The 19,801-nt window shown below is 43.8% G+C and overlaps 1 protein-coding gene across 10 annotated transcripts in view; it reads right to left on the bottom strand.

Moving 5' to 3' along the window:
* LOC137378861 (PH domain leucine-rich repeat-containing protein phosphatase 2-like) overlaps positions 1-19,801 on the bottom strand; it is a 228,918-nt gene that overhangs the window by 81,270 nt on the left and 127,847 nt on the right. For all 10 annotated transcript variants that reach the window (XM_068049311.1, XM_068049312.1, XM_068049313.1 and 7 more), the window contains one exon: positions 913-1,059. In XM_068049311.1, coding sequence (XP_067905412.1) covers positions 913-1,059 — 147 coding nt within the window. The remainder of the gene's footprint in view (positions 1-912; positions 1,060-19,801) is intronic.

The raw sequence follows: 19,801 nt of genomic DNA, 5'->3' as shown, positions 1-19,801 counted from the left end.
CTAATCCCATATTCCTACCACATCCCCACCCGTCCCTATATATTTCCCTACCACCTACCTACACTAGGGGCAATTTGCAATGGCCAATTAACCTATCAACCTGCAAGTCTTTGGCGTGTGGGAGGAAACCGGAGCACCTGGAGGAAACCCACGCAGACACAGGGAGAACTTACAAACTCCACACAGGCAGTACCCAGAATCAAACCCGGGTCCCTGGAGCTGTGAGGCTGCGGTGCTAACCACTGTGCCGCCCTGTGAGGAAGAACTTCTTTATGCAGTGAGTGGTAATAACCTGGAACTTGCTGTCTATCTGGGTGGGAGAAGCAGAGACATTCAATTATTTCAAAAGGAAATTGGATGGGCACTGGCGAGAAATAAACTTGCAGGGCTAAGGGATAGGGCAGGGGAATGGGACTGACTGGATTGCTCTACAGAGAGCTGGCATGGACTCGATGGGCCAAATGGCCTCCTTCTGTGCCATAATGACTCCGGGATGCTGTCTGAGTCTAATCATCAACAACAGCATTTCTACAGGGCATCCTCAATCCATTAGGACTTGCACAATTATGGAGAAAAATGGGTGAAGAATATAAAAACCACTAGCTCCTGTTTAAAATAGAACATATAATTCTCCACAATGCTTTGCTTTAGGTTCTATGAACATTAAGAAACTATAAAAATATTAAATAGTAGTGAAAAGTGAAGATACGAAATGATTGCATTGGACAGCTGGATATAAATGTATATTATGTTTTAAGTGGAAGCTGTGGAAACACTTCACATACTTTTACACTTTGGGACGACATAGCGAATGAAATTAAAATGCATTGCATCCACCAGCTGTTGAACCAAAATGCAAACGACAGTTAAAACAAATTCTCTACCCTTTTGGCTGTCTCATGTAATACTTACTTTTGCAAGTTCCCAATCTCCTCAGGGATGTTTTGAATCCTGTTACAGGAGAGGTTGACTTCAGTAAGAGTTGAGATTTCACACAGTGATGCTGGAAATGTTACCAGTTTATTATTCGACAAGTTCAGGCTTTTCAGTTGAGTAAATCTACATTAAAAAGGTTAGAGAACTTAGTCACTAGACTTTTACAGCTGTCCAGTTAACTAGCGACATCATGAATTGGTTGAATTTCGATTGGATAGGCTTATTCATCATGCACTTGCACATACTTCAAGCTGCCTAACACCTATTTCCTGCACCTGCCATTTCTCTGTCACAGTCCCTCCACTCCAATCACATTTTATTGATTGTTCCATGTAGAACAGCAGTATATCAGGAGACAGATAACATACAACTCAAAAGCGAGGAAAGTGACTAGAAAACTACCAGTGACTAATTTTTGTGAATGACCAGTCAGGAGAACGTAACAATAAAAGAAAAGTAAATCACAAACAGTTTGGCAGTTATTAGGAGCTGACCAGAATGTTTAATTAAGACCTTCTTGTTGATGCTATATAGCTTGATTTCCAAAATCAATTGATAAAGTACACTGATGGCTATTGGAAAAAAAGTTAATTGCAATAGATTATAAAACAGCTATAATGCTGGGCAGATAGCTGGTTATATTCAGATAACAAAAGGGCTGTTATTAATGGGCATGTGTCTGACTGGGACCTGAACACGAGTATCATTCCATAACACCCTGTGCTGAGACCATTATTGTTAATGACGGACTTAGATGGAAGCACTCAAATTTCCCAATGGCATTAAAATGTGCACAGGAGTAAACACTTCAGATAAAATCAATAGACTGTAGGCCAATTTAGACAAGGTTGCATTGCTTGGATATCAAGTACAAAACAAAAAGTACTATACTTAGGCTACGTAAGGCTCTGGTACAAGTATTTATTACTCATCCTTAGTTGCCATTGAGAAGCTGATGATGGGCCGCCTTCTTCAACCCTTGTTACTTTGTAACAGTTATATACACTGAGCAGCTTATTGGGCCAGTTCAGACGCCCATTAACAGTCAACCATGTTGGTCTGGAATTGGAATCACAAAGACTAGACAAGGTATGGGCACCAGGTTTCTTTCACCGAAACACACCAGTGAACCAGTTGGGTATTTATGACAGTCTACAGCTTCAAAGCCACCTTTTTTGTACCAGCTTTTTACTTCCATATTTTAAAAAATACTGAATTCAAATTCTCAAACTTCCATGGTGGGATATGAACTGACATTTCAATAACACAAGTTCAAAGCCCAACATAACTACTATGCTACCATGCATTGTTACGAGGATTAAAACTTAGGATTCTGTGTTTTTAATATTTGATTTCAGTGGACATTGAGACTGCTGCAAATAGTTGAATTTTATGGATGTTTCGAAAGGAAGTTCAACAAAAGGATTTCCTTTCCTGGCAGCTATGGTGGCCATGCCTTCAGCCAGCTGGGCCATAAGCTTTCAAATACCCTCCCCAAGCCTCTGCTCCTTTAAGACACGGCTTAAAACTTACGTTTTTACCAAATGTTTGGTCACCAGTCCATTTCTTTGGCTCGGTGTCAATTTTTTTGTCTGGTAACGCTTTTGTGAAGACCTTGGGGATGTTTACTACATTAAAATAGCGATATAAATGCAAGTTGTTGTTGATTATGGAGTTTATACAGTTCTTTCAAAGGGAACTTGCCTAGGACATGTCAGCAGTGGTTATTTCTACCTATAAAAGGCAAGTTGCTGGTTATGATTATGATTATTATTACCTGGAGTACTGTGTATAGTTTTGGTCCCCGTATTTAAGGAAGGATATACTGGCACTGGAGGCAGCTCAAAAGAGATTCACTACGCTGAATCCTGGGATGAAGGGGTTGACTTAACGGCTAAATAGGTTAGGCCTTTATTCATTAGAGTTTAGAAGAATGAGGGGTGATCTAATTGAAATGTACAAGATTCTGAGGGGGCTTGACAGGGTAGATGTTGAGAAGATGTTTCCACTAGTGAGGGAATCTCAAACTAGGGGACATAGTTACAGAATAAGGGGCCACATTTAAAACTGAGATGCGAAGGAATTTCTTCTCTCAGAAGGTAGTGAATGTCTGGAATTCTCTACCCCAGAGAGATGTGGAGGCAAGATCACTGAAAGTATTTAAAGAGGAGGTAGATAGATTTTTGAAATACCGGGGAGTTGAGGGCTACGAGGAGCTGAGGTCTGGGGCAGATCAGCAATGATCTTATTGAATGGCGGGGCAGGTTTGAGGGGTTGATTAGCCTACTCCTGCTCCTATTTCTTATGTTCTTATGAGGAGTAATGGCAACTACTGTCTGGAACCTTATGGATTTATAAAATTCTCGGGCATCTGGACCATTTCCAGATCCTGACCCACTTCCATCAACCGTGTGCCCTGCAGAGCAATCTTACTGGAGGCGGCCAAATTAACAGACTGCCTCCGCATCAATTAGGGATGGTGGGTGGGTGACCAGTTCGGCAGTGCAATTGAGAGCACCATAAACATAAGGTGATAAGAAACTGAAGTAGGATTAGGCCATACAGACCCTTGAGCCTCTCTGCCATTCAGTAAAATCATGGCTGATTTGATCTTGGCCTCAACTCCACTTTTCTGCCTGTTCCCATAACACTCAATTCCCATATAGTTCAGGAACCTGTCTATCTCAGCCTTGAATATATTCAATGACTCAGCCTCCACAGTTCTCTGGGGTAGAGAATTCCAGAGATTCAAGATCCTCAAGAGAAGAATTTCCTCCTCATCTCCATCTTAAAGGGGCAACTCCATATTCTGAAACTATACCCCCAGTTCTAGATTTCCCCACGAGGGGAAACATCCTCAGCATCTACCCTGTCAAGTCTCCTCAGAATCTTGTATGTTTCAATAAAATCACCTCTCATCTTCTGAACGCCAGTGAGTACAGACCCAACCTGTTCAACCTTTCCTCAAAAAATAACCCCTTCATCCAAGGAATCAACTTAGTGAACCTTCTCTGAACTGTCTCCACTACAAGCATATCCGTCCTTAAATGAGGAAACCCAAAAGTACACGGCACTCTAAGTGTGGTCGCACCATTGCCCTGTATAGTTGCAGCAAAATTTTTCTTCTTTTATACTCCACCCCCCCTTGCAATAAAGGCCAAAATTATATTTGTCTTCCTAATTACTTGCTGTACCTGCACGCTAACTTGGTGTTTTATGTACGAAGACACCCAGATTCCTCTGTACTACAACATTCTGTAGTCTCTCTCCATTTACATAGGTGAGAGTGGCCAAAGACCAAAAGGTCTGAAAATTAGTGGTTGAAAACAAAATGGTCTAATTATAGCATTGTTAATAATCTGTAATGAATGCAAATGCTTCCAGGCCACTTCAAGTGTGTAGGAACATCAGTTTTCCCCTTGTTTACCATCAATTACTGTCAAAACAGTGGACCAATGCATTTGTATAAAATCACTGAAGGGAACTCAGCATTCCAACAATTCAGCATTTAATACAGTTACATCATATAATTATGAACGATGAAGTAAATTTTAACACCAGAACTGTCAGTTCTAATTTTTTTTTTTTTTAAAAAGCCTGCCAGAATACCACGAAGCTGCCCCCAAGGTCGGAAGCAACAGTTCCTATTTCCTGACAGTTCTGATTTTTGTTTTCAAAGCCTGTCCTTTTGGTCTGAAAGTCGGAACTGCAGAGGTGCCCAACCTGTTTGCGTGAGGGGCCACATTACAATTTCTGTCCTACATTGGGAGCTGATGAGCAAATTTTGGAAAGATAAAGGCATTCGAAATTTATTTTACTTTCATCAAAACAACAAAAATGTGTATTTTCGTGAACAAGATTTAAATGAGAAAATTAATTTATAAACTTACATTCTTGTCACTATGTTAAACACTGATTTAATGAGATACCTGGCATTGATTTTGCTTGCACAAGTCGTCAATTTCTGCCCGCACACTTGATGTAGCGATGCGGAGTATTCTGGATAGAAAGTCCATCTGTCAGGAGTGAACTTGATCGTTTTCTCTCCCCCTTGCTCTCTGTATGTGTCTCTCCCTCCAGTCTCACTCACACACACTCTCTCCAATCTTTCTCTCTCGCGCGCTCTCTCCCTCCCCCCACAGCGCTCTCGCTATCTCCCTCCCCGCCCACGGCGCTCTCGCTCTCTTCCCCCCCCCCCCCCACACGCTCTCTCACTCTCTCCCCCCCCACACACACACGCTCACTCTCTTCCCCCCCCCACACACACGCTCTCTCCCCCCCCACCACACACACGTTCTCTCTCCCCCCCCACCACACACGCTCTCTCTCCCCCCCCCACCACACACGCTCTCCCTCCCCCCCCACACACACGCTCTCCCTCCCCCCCCCACACACACGCTCTCCCTCCCCCCCCACACACACGCTCTCTCCCTCCCCCCCCACACACACGCTCTCTCCCTCCCCCCCCACACACACGCTCTCTCCCTCCCCCCCCACACACACGCTCACTCTCTCCCCCCCCCACACACACGCTCACTCTCTCCCCCCCCCACACACACGCTCACTCTCTCCCCCCCCCACACACACGCTCTCTCTCTCCCCCCCCCCACACACACGCTCTCTCTCTCCCCCCCCCCACACACACGCTCTCTCCCCCCCCCCACCACACACACGCTCTCTCTCCCCCCCCCACACACACGCTCTCTCTCCCCCCCACACACACACGCTCTCTCTCCCCCCCACACACACGCTCTCTCTCCCCCCCACACACACGCTCTCTCTCCCCCCCCACACACTCTCTCCCCCCTCCCCCCCGAGTGTCTCTCTCCACCCTCCCCCCCCCCCCCCCAAGTCTCTCTCTCCCCCCTTCCCCCCCCCCCAAGTCTCTCTCTCCCCCCTTCCCCCCCCCCAAGTCTCTCTCTCCCCCCTTCCCCCCCCCCCCCCAAGTCTCTCTCTCCCCCCAAGTCTCTCTCCCTCTCTCTTGTGTCTCACTCGCGCTCCAACCTCACTCTCTAGGTCTCCCTGCCCCCCAGTCTCACTCTCTAGGTCTCCCCCCACCCACCACCCCCCCACCCCAGTCTCACTCTCTAGGTTTCCCCCACAGTCTCACTCTCTCTGTCGGTCTCTCCCCCCCCCCGCAGTCTCTCTCTCTCTCTCCCCCTCCTTCCCTGTCTCTGTCTTTCTCCCACCCAACCCACCCCCCACCCCCCGGTCTCCCTCTCTCTCCCCTGTCCCCCTACTTCCATCCCTTTCCGATTTTGAGCAAAGGACCGGCTTTAAAAAAAAAAACGAATCATCAGTGACAGGGAGAAGAAAATAGTGGATTTCTAAAACCCCAATGTCGGAAATTTGCCATTTGGTGGAAATTTCTCATCCTTGCATTTAAATAACACTTTGCTTTTCTATTCATCCCACCAAAGGGGATAACCTCAAATTTTCCCATGTTATACTCCATCTGTCAAATTTTTGCCCATTCACTTAACCTATCCGTATCCCTTTGCGTCCTTGTCACAACTTTCTTTCTGACCAATCTTTGTATCATCAGCAAAAAACGTGCAGTGGCAACATGTACAGTGTACCCACTGCCCCCAGTAATAATTGACACCCTCAAAAATGACCATAATTGTTTCACACATCTGCTCCCTTGGCTTTCTCACTACTCCAGAAAAAGTAACTGATTCATGGAGAATCCATTGCATTGAGCCCTTTTGGTCTGTCTCGGGCTCCCAGCAGATTTATGCTGAAGCTAATTCTACTAGGAGCATCACTACTGAGGACATGGTTCTCAATATCTTCCTAGTATTCATTACTAAAGGAATCCTTTATTATACTAACTATCCTGGGTTCATCCTCAGGTCCTACTTTGTTTACATCTCTTCAGCTAGTGAAGTTCTAGTTGTTCTACTAAAATACTAAGTTACTATAATGTCTTATGTCTCCAGTTAGAGATTTTACAGATCTTTCTTTGACCTTCTGTTCATCCTCATTATGTTTCTGCATGTTCTGCATTCATCCGAGTAAACTCCTTCACTTTTCTCCCTACAGGATTTATAAAAGTTATTGTTCCTTGGTTCTGAATAATTTGAAAATTAATTCATCCCTGTACTGAGCCTTGCTGTTTTGCTCCTTTGTTGACCTGAATGCCTGTCAGTTGCAGGCAACAATGACTCCCCACTGTGATTTTGCCTCCCTGGAGCTGACGATCTCCTGACACTGCATGGCTCCTGTGCAACATTTGGAAAATTTCAATTAGGCACTACTGAAGTTTTAAATATCTTAATTGGTTACCTGCTATTCGCAAATGGGTAGCTATGCCACTGTGAGCCTGCCTCTGGGAAAAGCTTATGGAGGCAGGAAACGTTGGGGAGCCGGCCTGATATGCTGCTTTCTGATTAACCCGCCCCACCTCTAAAGCTGCCTCCACATGGCTGGGAGAATTCCGGCTTGTCTCCTACAGCTTGCCTGATTGCCTTAGAGTGGCAGAGAGGAATTTTCAAAAGACCTTCCTGAATTGGCTGCAGGTTTTTTCCTTTAGTTATCAGCCTCTCCCAGGAGGCTGCATGGTATACAAGGTTTTGCTGTGTGTAGATGGGCTAAATCTGATGGTCTTAGCTAAGTCTGCGAAATCCCTTCGTGCCTCTCTTGGTATTCTCCTAAGGGCTCATCGAGGCACACGTCACTGCCTCCTCAGCAGCAGCAATCCTAACTGACTCATCCTACTCTCTCGCTGACCTTCCCACCCAGTCTACCAGCTGGGGGTTGAACTTGCCAAACTCCTCTCTGTCCAACTCATCTTTCAAGTGCCGATCCTGTGGACTCTGCCAGAGTTCCAGCTACTGCCGCCCCCTTCTGCATCTTCCTCCAGAATGTCCGTTCACTCACAAAGCCCTTGCGATCCATGAGCTTATTGTGGATGATTGCATCGATATCATGGCCTTGACAGAAGCCTGGCTGAAGACTGATGACACCTTTCCGTTAACTGAAGCCTCTCCGCCTGGATATACTTGTCATCGCTTGCCTAGACCATCATGGTGATAGTGGTGTGGTTCTCATAACCAAATCTCACTTTGGCCAGTTCCTTACTCCTCTAGCAATTTCCTCTCCTTTGAGCATCTCACCTTTCATTTAAAATCCTGGTTCTCTACTGCCTGCACTCAAGTACTGTGCCAATTTTCTCAATGTGTTATCTTCAAGCTTTTCTCCCTCAGCCTCTGCACCAAGTGGCTTCTCATCCTAGGTGATTTTAACCTTCATCTCAATTCATCATGTTCTGGCTCCTGAGTTCACTGCCCTCCTATTCTCCCTCAATCTCATCCTCCATGTAAACTCACCAACCCATATTCACTGCCATCCACTTGACCTTGTTATCTCATGTGGTCTCACTACCCTACAGTATCAATCACAGATCAAACCATCTCTGATCACTTCCTTGTATTGCTCTCCACCTACATCCCACCTCCCCCTCCAAACCCTACTTCCTTCTGTATCCACCCTTGGAAAAAACTTTCCCCCATTCACTCTCAAATTCCCAGTTGTCTAGCCAAAGTATACTGTCAGAAATTAAGCCTACTCAGAAGCTCGCTGATGAAGACAGTAATGCTCAAGACAAAGCTGGGATATCCCACCAATGATTTGCTCATTTAATTTTAAACAAGCAACTTTAATCTTGCGTTTTATTTAAAAAGAGATATAAAAGAAAAACAATCTCATGTCATAGAAAATAACAATCTGGTTAAATATTTGTACAATGTAATATTGGTGATCCTGGGACAACAGATTGTGCATTGTTAACAAAAATGATTGGATAGAGCAGGCAGCCATACGTTTATAAGGATTCCAGATTCCCCCAAAAAATACATAAGAGTTGATTCAGGTAATCTTTCGTGAGAACTGCAATGAGAACATATTTCCAAAAACAGTTTCAAATTGTATTACAGTTTTACTAGCACCAGATTGATCAATTTATTCTTCTGAAATCATAAAAACTGCACAATTTTCAGGCCCATTATGTAATATATTTTTGTATGAACTATTCTTGTTCAGTTAAATTCTTGCTACTTGGAACCAGAATATTGGAAACTCTGGCCAGGATATTTCCCTTGGCGTACGAGAGCCGTTCACCGACTGAAAAGTCGGTGGCGAACCCGCTTCCGCCTGGCCTGGGGATCCGACACGCTTTTTGCGGTTCCACAGCCTTCAAGTGTTCTGAGGCGGGACTTTATTTTATTTATTTATTTTTTTATTTTATTTATTTATTTATTTATTTAGAGCTGCCAGCCATTAGAGCTCTTAGTCCCAGCAGCACCCAGCAGGAGTGGCAGCCACTGCTGGAACTGCAGCACAGCTTCGCGAAGATGATGTCGGGGAACCCGGAACCAAGTTAAGTTTTTGTTGCCTCACCGAGGGTGATCGGTCGGGCCCTGGTGAGGCAAGGGTGGTCGACTGGGGGGATGTGTTGGGTGTTGTGGATGGTTGGGGCAGCAGGGGCAGCCCTCCATCAGGCATAGGATATCCGATCATGAGAGCTACCCCTCCCCACAACCCCCAAGGCCGTCTGCCTTTGTCATACTGTTTTTTGCCACCGCCGCCCTGCATAAAGTGGCGGCGGAGGAGGGAGTGGGTCGGGATAGGCTCTCCCGAGCCTACTGCTCCATTTTACAGGGAAAGTAAAATTCCGGCCTACGTCACAATAATTCAAATGTGTGTAATTGGCTATAAGAGCTTATTAATTGTAGATCATGTCTAAATAGTACCTGGCACTAAATAATTGTTTTACAACTCCAACCAAATGAACAGGTGAATGTGCCAATGTACTCTGGTAGAACTCAGATGCTATCTGGGCAATTGCTATGTTAGAGAACACCCATACTGTAGATTCAAGTGGAAAACAAGTTTCCCTTGTACCATGTCCCTGCTCAATCTTTTCTCCATTATCCTACTTGAAAATAAGTTCACTGTTTTGAGGCTCTCCTGATCCAGTTATAAACATGGCTATTGCTCTCTCAAAAGTAAAACCACAGAAGCTTACAATACAGACGGAAATTATTTGATTCATTATATCCAAGATGGCTCTTTGCTGCAGCAATGCAAAACCACTTCCACTGCTCTGTTCTCTCTCCATTACCTTCTAACTCCCTCTTTTGGAAAGATTTATCTACTCGTCTTTAAAATGGTCTCTACCTCGGCCATATTTATCCCGGTGACAAAGGACAGCAAGTTCCAATAGTTCTGCATTTCAAAATTTCTTAACCTCCCCCCACACTCTTGATGACCATTTTGAATTGAGCATCCCTTGTCACTAAGGCCCCCAACCAAAGGAAAGCCATTTCCTATTCAGCCTATCAAACCTCTTTTATAAAAATCAGTGAAACCTCCTCAGCCATTTGTACTTCAGTGGAAAGTGTCAGTGACTTCTCAAAACTATGCTTTCTCATTATTGAACCATCTTTTCTAAACCATGACAAATTCATTGGTGTCCCTTCAAATCATAGAAAGTTTACAGCACAGAAAGAGGCCACTTGGCATTGTAGAAACTGCATTTAAGAGCTTTTAAGTAGGACTTTATATACAAGTTTAAAAATTGAGATCAATGTGGTTTACGAAAGTAATCAGAACCACACAATGGTATTGCTCCCTACATAGCAACTCATTCTTGGATAAAAAAATATACTGTCCTTACTATCCAAGACACAGAGAAGTAATTTTAGCTTAATTAGTGCAGAAGACTATGTTTTAGACTAGTTTCTTAGTGACTGCCTTTTCCACTCCAGCAAACAAAATCAACGGGAAAAGGGCTCGGGTGGTAATTGGCAAGTTTCGCCCCTTTTTTCGCAACTCTCTACAGTGTTCATAAATAGAGAGAAATGCAACAGTTGGCAATAGTTCAGTTATATGCCAACCATGAGGCAGAAAACGGTGCTATCAATAGTAATTTTTCATATTACAAGATAATGCAATGCAATTTCCTCTACTAGCCTATTTGGGAAGTTATGGCCTGTTTTACGCCTAGTCATATGCCGTTTTTACTGATGTCATTTTTAGCCAAAGTTTCCTCTGCACCAATTAGAGTACATCAGAGTGTAAAAACCAGTGTAATTAAAATAAAATGATGAAATGCCCTCTGTTTCCATGATACGGTCTGGTTCCAGCATGGTCCTGACTTCATCAAGTCTCTCCACTGAACAATGTCAAATTAATCACTCACCAAACCAACTGCAGAGAGCCCTAATTAGTCAGTATGAAACATCAGATTCAAATACATCACAAAGTAATGCTTAGACACTTATCTGCCATCTTTGTTCTTGTACAGAAAACCACAGATGAAGGGGGTTAAAAGGAAGTTCAGCTTTATCAGTGATGAGATGGAGATGTTTGGGAGGTAATTCTAGAGCTTCGGGCCTTGGCAACTGAAGGCACGACTACCAATCGAGTGATTAAAATTGGGGATGTCAAGAAGCCAAAATTAGATACTTGAGGGTTGTGGGGCTGGAGGAGATTTTAATTACTGCACATTTGGAACTGTGCCTCCCAAGCATGTCCATCTTTCGACCCTGACATTGTCATCAAACCTGCAGACAAGGGTAGTGCTGTTATTGTCTAGCGTATCGGCCTCTACCTTGCAGAGGCTCAGCACCAACTCTCAGAGACTTCTTCCTACCTCCCCCTGGACCATGACCCCACCACCAAACATCAGGCTACTGTCCACAGGACTGTCACTGACCTCATCTCCTCTGGAAATCTTCCCTCTACAGCTTCCAACCTCATAGTCCCACAACCCCGGACAGCCCGCTTCTATCTCCTTCCTAAAATCCACAAACAGGACTGTCCCGACAGACCCACTGTCTCAGCCTGTTCCTGCCCCATTGAACTTATTTCTTCCTATCTTGATTCTATATTTTCTCCCCTGATCCAGTCTCTTCCCACCTACATCTGTGACCCTTCTGACGCCCTATGTCATTTTGATAATTTCCAGTTTCCTGACCCCAACCGCCTCCTCTTCACTATGGATGTCCAATCTCTCTACACCTCCATCCCTCACCAGGACAGTTTGAGGGCTCTCCGCTTCTTCCTTTAACAGAGGCCCAACCAGTCCCCATCCACCACCATCCTCCTCCGCGTGGCTGAACTTGCTCTCACATTGAATAATCTGTCCTTCAACTCCACTCACTTCCTTCAAGTAAAAGGGGTTGCCTGGGTCCTAGTTATGCCTTTTTTTTGAGAGATATGTTGAACATTCCTTGTTCCAGTCCTACTCAGCCCCCCCTCCCCCAAATCTTTCTCCGGTACATTGATGACTGTATCAGTGCCGTTTCCTGCTCCCATCCTAAACTGGAAAACTTCATCAACTTTGCTTCCAATTTCCACCCTTCTCTCACCTTTGCATGATCCATCTCCGACACTTCCCTTCCTCGACTTCTCTGTCTCCATCTCTGGGGATAGGCTGTCTACTAATATTCATTATAAGCCCACCGACCCCCACAGCTACCTCGACTATACATCTTCGCACCCTGCCTCCTGTAAGGACTGCATTCCATTCTCCCAGTTTCTCAGTCTCTGACGCATCTGCTCTGATGATGCTACCTTCTACAACAGCGCTTCTGATATGTCTTCCTTTTTCCTCAACTGAGGAGCTCTCCCCCCCCGCCCCACCCCCGTGGTTGACAGGGCCCTCAACTGTGTCTGGCCCACTTCCCGCACCTCTATCCTCACCTCAACCCCTCCCCCCCAGAACCGCGACAGGATTCCCCTCACTTTCCACCCCACCAGCCTCCACATCCAAAGGATCATCCTCCGCCATTTCCGCCACCTCCAGACGCATCTTCCCCTCCCCTATCAGCATTCTGAAGGGATCGTTCCCTCCGTGACACCCTGGTCCACTCCTCCATTACCCCCAATACCTGGTCCCCTTCCCACGGCACCTTCCCATGCAATCGCAGGAAGTGTAATACCTGCACTTTTACCTCCTCTCTCTTCACTATCCAAGACCCCAAACACTCCTTTCAGGTGAAACAGCAATTTACTCATATTTCTTTCAATTTAGTATACTGAATTCACTGCTCACAATGTGGTCTAGTCTACACTGGGAGTACCAAGCACAGATTGTGTGACAGCTTTGCAGAACACCTCCACTCAGTCCGAAAGAATGATCCCGAGCTTCCGGTTGGTTGCCATTTCAACACATCCCCCTGCTCTCATGCCCACATATCTGTCCTGGGCTTGCTGCAGTGTTCCAATGAACAACACAAGCTCGAGGAACAACACCTCATTTACCGTTTAGGCACACTACAGCCTGCCAGACTGAACATTGAGTTCTATAATTTCAGAGCATGACAGGCCCCCCTTTTTATTTTCAGTTACTTTTTTCTTTTTAATTATTTTGTTTCATCATTCATTTTTCTTACCATGTGCCTGTCCACTGTGTTTTTCATATTTGTGCCAAGGGGCAGGGTTGTTGATTTTTCTGTCCATTAACACCTTCTCTGCACTAACGCTTTTGTCTTTCAACACGCCATTAACATACCGTTTTGCCTTTGCTCCATGACCTTCTGGTCAGTTACTCTCTGTGACCCTGTCCTATAAACACCTTCCCTGTTATCTCTTGCCCCACCCCTGCTTTATTTGCTTAAAACCTATTACATTTCTAACCTTTGCCAGTTCTGATGAAGGGTCACTGACCTGAAACGTTAACTCTGCTTCTCTCTCCACAGATGCCGCCACATCTGCTGAGTATTTCCACCATTTCTTGTTTTTATTTCAGATTTCCAGCATCTGCAGTATTTTGCTTTTATTCCATCTCTCTACCTCTGTTTGCTTCTTTAAGGTGCTCCTTTAAACCTACCTCTTTGACCAATCTTTTGTTCATCTGCCTAATAGGAAGGGGTGAGGCTATGAAGGGATTTGCAGAGAAGGATGAGTATCTTAAAATTGACACATTGCTTAACTGGGAGCCAATGTAGATCAGTAAGCACAAATATAAAATAAAAATCATATGGACATTGTCTAAACAAAAGAAAATTAAGAGCTGTAACGGACTTGAAAAAGTGGTGTGGAGAAGGTAGTAGAATGACCTGTTGTGATTCAAAATAAACTATATAGTCTTAAATAGAAACATAGAAAATAGCAGCAGGAGTAGGCAATTCAACCCTGCTCCGCCATTCATTATGATCATGGATGATCATCCAACTCAGTAACCTGTTCCCGCTTCCCCCCCATACCCTTTGATCCTTTTAGACCCAAGAGCTATATCTGACTCCTTCGTGAAAACATACAATGTTTTGGCCTCAACTGCTTTCTGTGTTAGCTAATTCCACAGGCTCACCACTCTCTGGGAGAAGAAATTTCTCCTCATCGCAGTCCTGAAAGGTTTACCCCGTATCCTTAGACTCTCATCGCTGGTTCTGGACTCCCCCACCATCGGGAACATCCTTCCTGCATCTACCCTGTCATGTCCTGTTAGAATTTTATAGATTTCTATGAGATCCCCCCTCACTCTTCTGAACTCCAGTGAAATATAATCCTAACCGACTCAATCTCTCCTCATACGTCAGTCCCACCATCCCAGGAATCAGTCTGGTAAACCTTCACTGCACTCCCTCTATAGCAAGAACATCCTTCCTCAGATAAGGAAACCAAAACTGCACACAATATTCCAGGTGTGGCCTCACCAAGGCCCTGTATAATTGCAGCAAGACATCCCTGCTTCTGCTCGAATCCTCTCGCTATGAAGGCCAACATACCATTTGCCTTTTTTACCGCCTGTTTCACCTGCATGCTTACCTTCAGCGACAGGTGTACGAGAACACCCAGGTCTCGCTGTATATTCCCCTCTCTCAGTTTATAGCTGTTGAGATAATAATCTGCCTTCCTGCTTTTGCTACCAAAGTGGATAACCTCACATTTATCCACATTATACTGCATCTGCCATGCATTAGCCCACTCACTCAACTTGTCCAAATCACCCTGAAGCCTCTCTGCACTCTCCTCACAACTCACCCTCCCACCCAGTTTTGTGTCATCTGCAAATTTAGAGATATTACATTTAGGTCCCTCATCTAAATCATTAATATATATTGCGAATAGCTGGAGTCCTAGCACCGATCCCTGCGGTACCCCACTATTCACTGCCTGCCATTCGGAAAAAGACCCATTTATTCCTACTCTTTGTTTCCTGTCTGCCAACCGATTTTCTATCCATCGCAATACAATACACTACCCCCAATCCCATGCGCTTTAATTTTACAAGCTAATCTCTTATTTCGAAAGCCTTCTGAAAGTCCAAATAAACCACATCCACTGGCACCCCCTCATCAACTTTACTAGTTACATCCTCGAAGAATTCTAGTAGATTTGTCAAGCATGATTTCCCTTTCGTAAATCCATGCTGACTCTGTCCAATTCTACCATTGTTCTCCAAGTGCTCTGCTATAAAATCTTTGATAATGGACTCTAGAATTTTCACCACTACCGACGTCAGGCTGACTGGTCTATAATTCCCTGTTTTCTCTCTGCCTCCCTTTTTAATAGTGGGGTTACATTAGCTACCCTCCAATCTGTAGGAACTGTTCCAGAGTCTACAGAATCTTGGAAGATGACCACCAATGCATCCACTATTTCTAGGTCCACTTCCTTAAGTACTCTGGGATGCATACCATCAGGCCCTGGGGATTTATCGGCCTTCAATCCCATCAATTTCCCCAACACCATTTCTCTACTAATATTGATTTCCTTCAGTTCCTCTCTCTCACTAAGCCCTGTGTTCCCCAACATTTCTGGTATGATATTTGTGTCCTCCTTTGTGAAGACAGAACCAAAGTATGCATTTAGTTGGTCAGCCATTTCTTTGTTCCCCATAATAAATTCCCCTGTTTCTGACTGTAAGGGACCTACATTTGTCTTCACCAATCTTTTTCTCTTCACATACCTATAGAAACTTTTACAGTCAGTTTTTATGTTCCCCGCAAGCTTGCTCTCATACTCTAAAGAAATGTTATGCAGGACCATGTGCCTAGTTCACAAACAAAGGGATTGCTTAATGTAAGGACTGGAACCCAGACCAAACCCACATGACAACACTTCAACCAAATGAATGCAAATTGGCAAGAATAGGTTTCTCATGAAAATGAAGACTGCACTATCATTGCACAAAATGACGTGATTTACAACGGTTAGGTATTATTAATTTATTGACAGACTATGGTGACAAATCTCTGACATTTCTGCAGTTCTGGTTATCACTTCATTATTGAACATTTAAACTTTTTTGTTCTATAAACATATCATAAATTATCCGAAATTTGTTTCAGGTCTGACACCTTTCATCAGATGAAAAGTCACAGACCTGAAACGTTGACTCTGATTTTCTCTCTCCACAGATGCTGCCAAACCGGAGTATTTCCAGCACTTTCTGTTTTTATTTTAGATTTTCAGTATCTGCAGTATTTTGCTTTTATCCCAAATATGTTGCTCTGCCTTTATACAAATATATGTAATCAGAGGTGATTAAAGTTCTGCATTTCACAGAAGCCAGCCCTAAAACAAGGGATTGGTTAATGGTTGAGATGCACTTATTGTGCTTCATCTCTCTGACTATGTAGCTGCCTTGCTTGCCTGTGTTAAATAGAAAGATGACAAAGAGCACCATAGCCCATATAAAATGAGACCGGTGAATTTCAGCACTAGGACGGCACTTTCCAAGCTGTTCGAAGAGAACATAAATTCAAAAGGAATCTGCATGCTTAAAATTTTGAGTCCAACCTGCCTAAATATGTAACAATGTTATTAGCATTTGTAAGCTCTTTTGAATGGGTGCAGGAGGGCGTATGTTAATGAGCAGTGGAGAGTCTGGATGAAAGCTTCAAAGATAGAGTGTCATAGAGCCATAACGGCACAGAAGGAGACCATTCGGCCGATCGAGTCCATGCTGGTTCTCTGTAGAGCAATCCAGTCAGTTATGGCACAAAAAATGAAAGAATTTTGAGAGCAATGCAGGAATAGGTGCGAGTCATTTACAGCTGTATTTTCTTTATCTTTTGTGCTGAAATCGGCATTGGCCTGTAACTACACCAGTTTCTGGGCACAATTTGACAAGAAATTCAGGGCCAATATGCCAGGAACTATGTCAACTGCAAAGCCAGTCTACAGCTGTGTGCAGAGTAAACTTTTGCTTCAGACAGAGAGATTGCAAGAAATTATTTAATCTGTCGATCATGATCTGTCAAAGACATTTCCTCTCAATTTGGGGAAAGTCAGGGTGGGGGGTGGGGAAATTCCAACAGGTGAGTGGCAGGAACAGAACCCTACAGTAACCATTCAAAATAATTTTTCACAATGTCTTTTTTAAATGTTCTCATGTGCTATTTTTAAAAAATGCAGGTGTGTAGCATTCCAGTAACTATGCACAAGGGAACTGCTCTCAATTCGAATGTTCTGGTCACTAAACATAGTAACACTATCAAACTGCCTGCGTGAGGAGCTTCAGCTATTTCCAAGAAGGCATCTTCTGAAAAAAATTGTTAAAACCAATAACCTGATAATGCAACACATACTATAACTATCTGGTGTTCTATTTATCTAATGGTCACAGTAGCAAAGGAGAAGAAAAAAGCATAAAGCTAAAAGGATAAAATAAACCTAGGTCCTTTACTGAGAAAAAAATTTTTAATTATCTGAAATAAATCCACTTCACAAAATATGCTCACTTATCAGGAAACATGTAGATCTTGGTATACATCTGCAATATCAAGATGCTCAAATTAAGAAATTTAAGTCTAACAATTTATACGAGCTGCATGTTGGTGAAAACTCAAAAGATATTGGGCTGAAATTTATTTTCCCGCTACTGCAAAAAAATGGCGGTCCGCAAATGCGGGCCACGCGCTGCCATGCCACTGCGATCTAGCGCGCAGCAGCCCATTTACATATGCTGGGCAGCCCAATCACGTGACAGGGGGCGGGCTCTGCAACGCCATCAGCTGCCTCTATGCAGGTGCCATTTTTAAAGGGCAGCCAGGCCTGTGGTGACAGATGAAAGTTGTCTCCGTCCCCCTCCCAACTGCAACAAAAAATAAAGTTTGACCCATCCACCCCACCCCCCAACTACACCAGAAAAGCTCAGATTAACCCTTTTCCAAACCAACTGCACTAAGTGCAGAATTCAACCCTTCTCCTCCCCCCCACTCTACTGAAAATGCAGAGTTGACCCCTTCCCCCCCCCCCCCCCACCCTCCCAACTTCACTACAATGCAGAGATCCCCCATTCCCCATCTTGGTGGTGCCAGCTTTCCCTGGATGAGAAAGTGAAGGCGCTGGAGTGCCAGCTGTCACTTGGAAGATCGCGGACAGCCGGCATGATCGCGGAGAGAGATATGTAAACATATCTATTTCCTTTATTTAAATACCTCAAGTTGGGTCCTGTCGCCAAGCGGCAGAGGCTGCCATGGAGCCTCACCGCCGCCGGGAAGATTGGGCCCAGCAATCCCATTGCGGGCTCCGTGGCGGGCCACTGTGATCCTCCGCGCCCCCACACCCCCACCACAGAGCCTGACGTCGGGACCTCAACAAAATCCCGGCCATCTTTTCTGCAATAGACCTTGAAAGTGCAGGATGGAACGGATGCAATTTTGATAAAGAACAAGGTTAAATATGCAATTTGAGCACGAAATGGAATCAACAGCTCTGGATTTCTGTCCCAAGTTTATGAAGCTTTCAAAAATATGTCCCTCTTCAGATAATTTGTCTCCATCAACATTTGTACATTTTTGAGTTAAATCTGTTCAGCCAAAGGAGGTTAGAATGTTAATACAAAAGCAAAATATTGCAGATGCTGGAAACCTGAAATAAAACAGAAAACGCTGGAAATACTCAGCAGGTCAGGCAACATCTATCGAGAGAGAATTGTTTCAGGTAGATGATGTTTCGGCAGAACTACCTTCAAATCATAAGTAATCTAGATCATCAGGTACAGGTCATTTCAAGTGATCTCGAGTGCCTTGAGTATTTCAATATCTCTGCATCCTGGAAAATTGCCAGTAAAATAAAAACTGCATATACTGGATTTCCTAAGGCATTACACATGATAAGGTTATATTGCTGCAAAAGGGTCTGGCAGTGAACGAATTTGGAAAGAACATCTTATGACATCTCCCAAGAAATGAGTGCATTTTGATTAGTATTTCCTCACCCACAGCAGGTAGATAATTAAAATCAATCTGTTCCCTCACACACACCACATGGGCAAATAAGTAATTCCTTTTGTGTAAGTGCTTCAATGGCCATTTGTTGAGGGTGAGTTTTACACTGGAGGCCAAGAATATATAAAACTTAAGAAAACATTAAACATATTTGTATCTTTCTTTATCTAATATCTGCAACAATAAGCAATGTCATCAAAATAGGCTTAAATGTTTATAATCCTTCTAAACTTAAATAGTGCTATAGTAGTTTCAGAACATGCTATTTATGCTGACAATGCAAAAAACTATTATTCAACAAATTTTAAAAATGTAGCTGTCAATCATTTAGATCACATTACAAAACATAAATATCTGTTAATCCCCATTCACCAGATTTCCCGACTGTATCTATATTCAACCATCTTACTTGCCATTTGCATCCAACATATATTCAAAGTGACCTCAGCAAAAGTGGAGTAGATTCTTTAGTTTATTTTGATGTAACATATCCAAACAAATTCCAGTTAACCTGAAAAATTAATTTGTTGCAACTGTCCATGAATGGAGCAGAGTTCCCGGCAAGCTCTGTGATGCGCGACATGCAGCTGAGGCTCATGGTTCTTACATAATTCTCAATGAAAAACATTTGCACGAGCATTTCAAATACAGAAAAGACAATTCTGAGACAAGCCCAA

Source organism: Heterodontus francisci, chromosome 17 (assembly GCF_036365525.1).
Source record: "Heterodontus francisci isolate sHetFra1 chromosome 17, sHetFra1.hap1, whole genome shotgun sequence".
In the NCBI taxonomy this organism is placed as follows: Eukaryota; Metazoa; Chordata; class Chondrichthyes; order Heterodontiformes; family Heterodontidae; genus Heterodontus; species Heterodontus francisci.
This window is presented reverse-complemented; position numbering and strand designations above follow the sequence as displayed.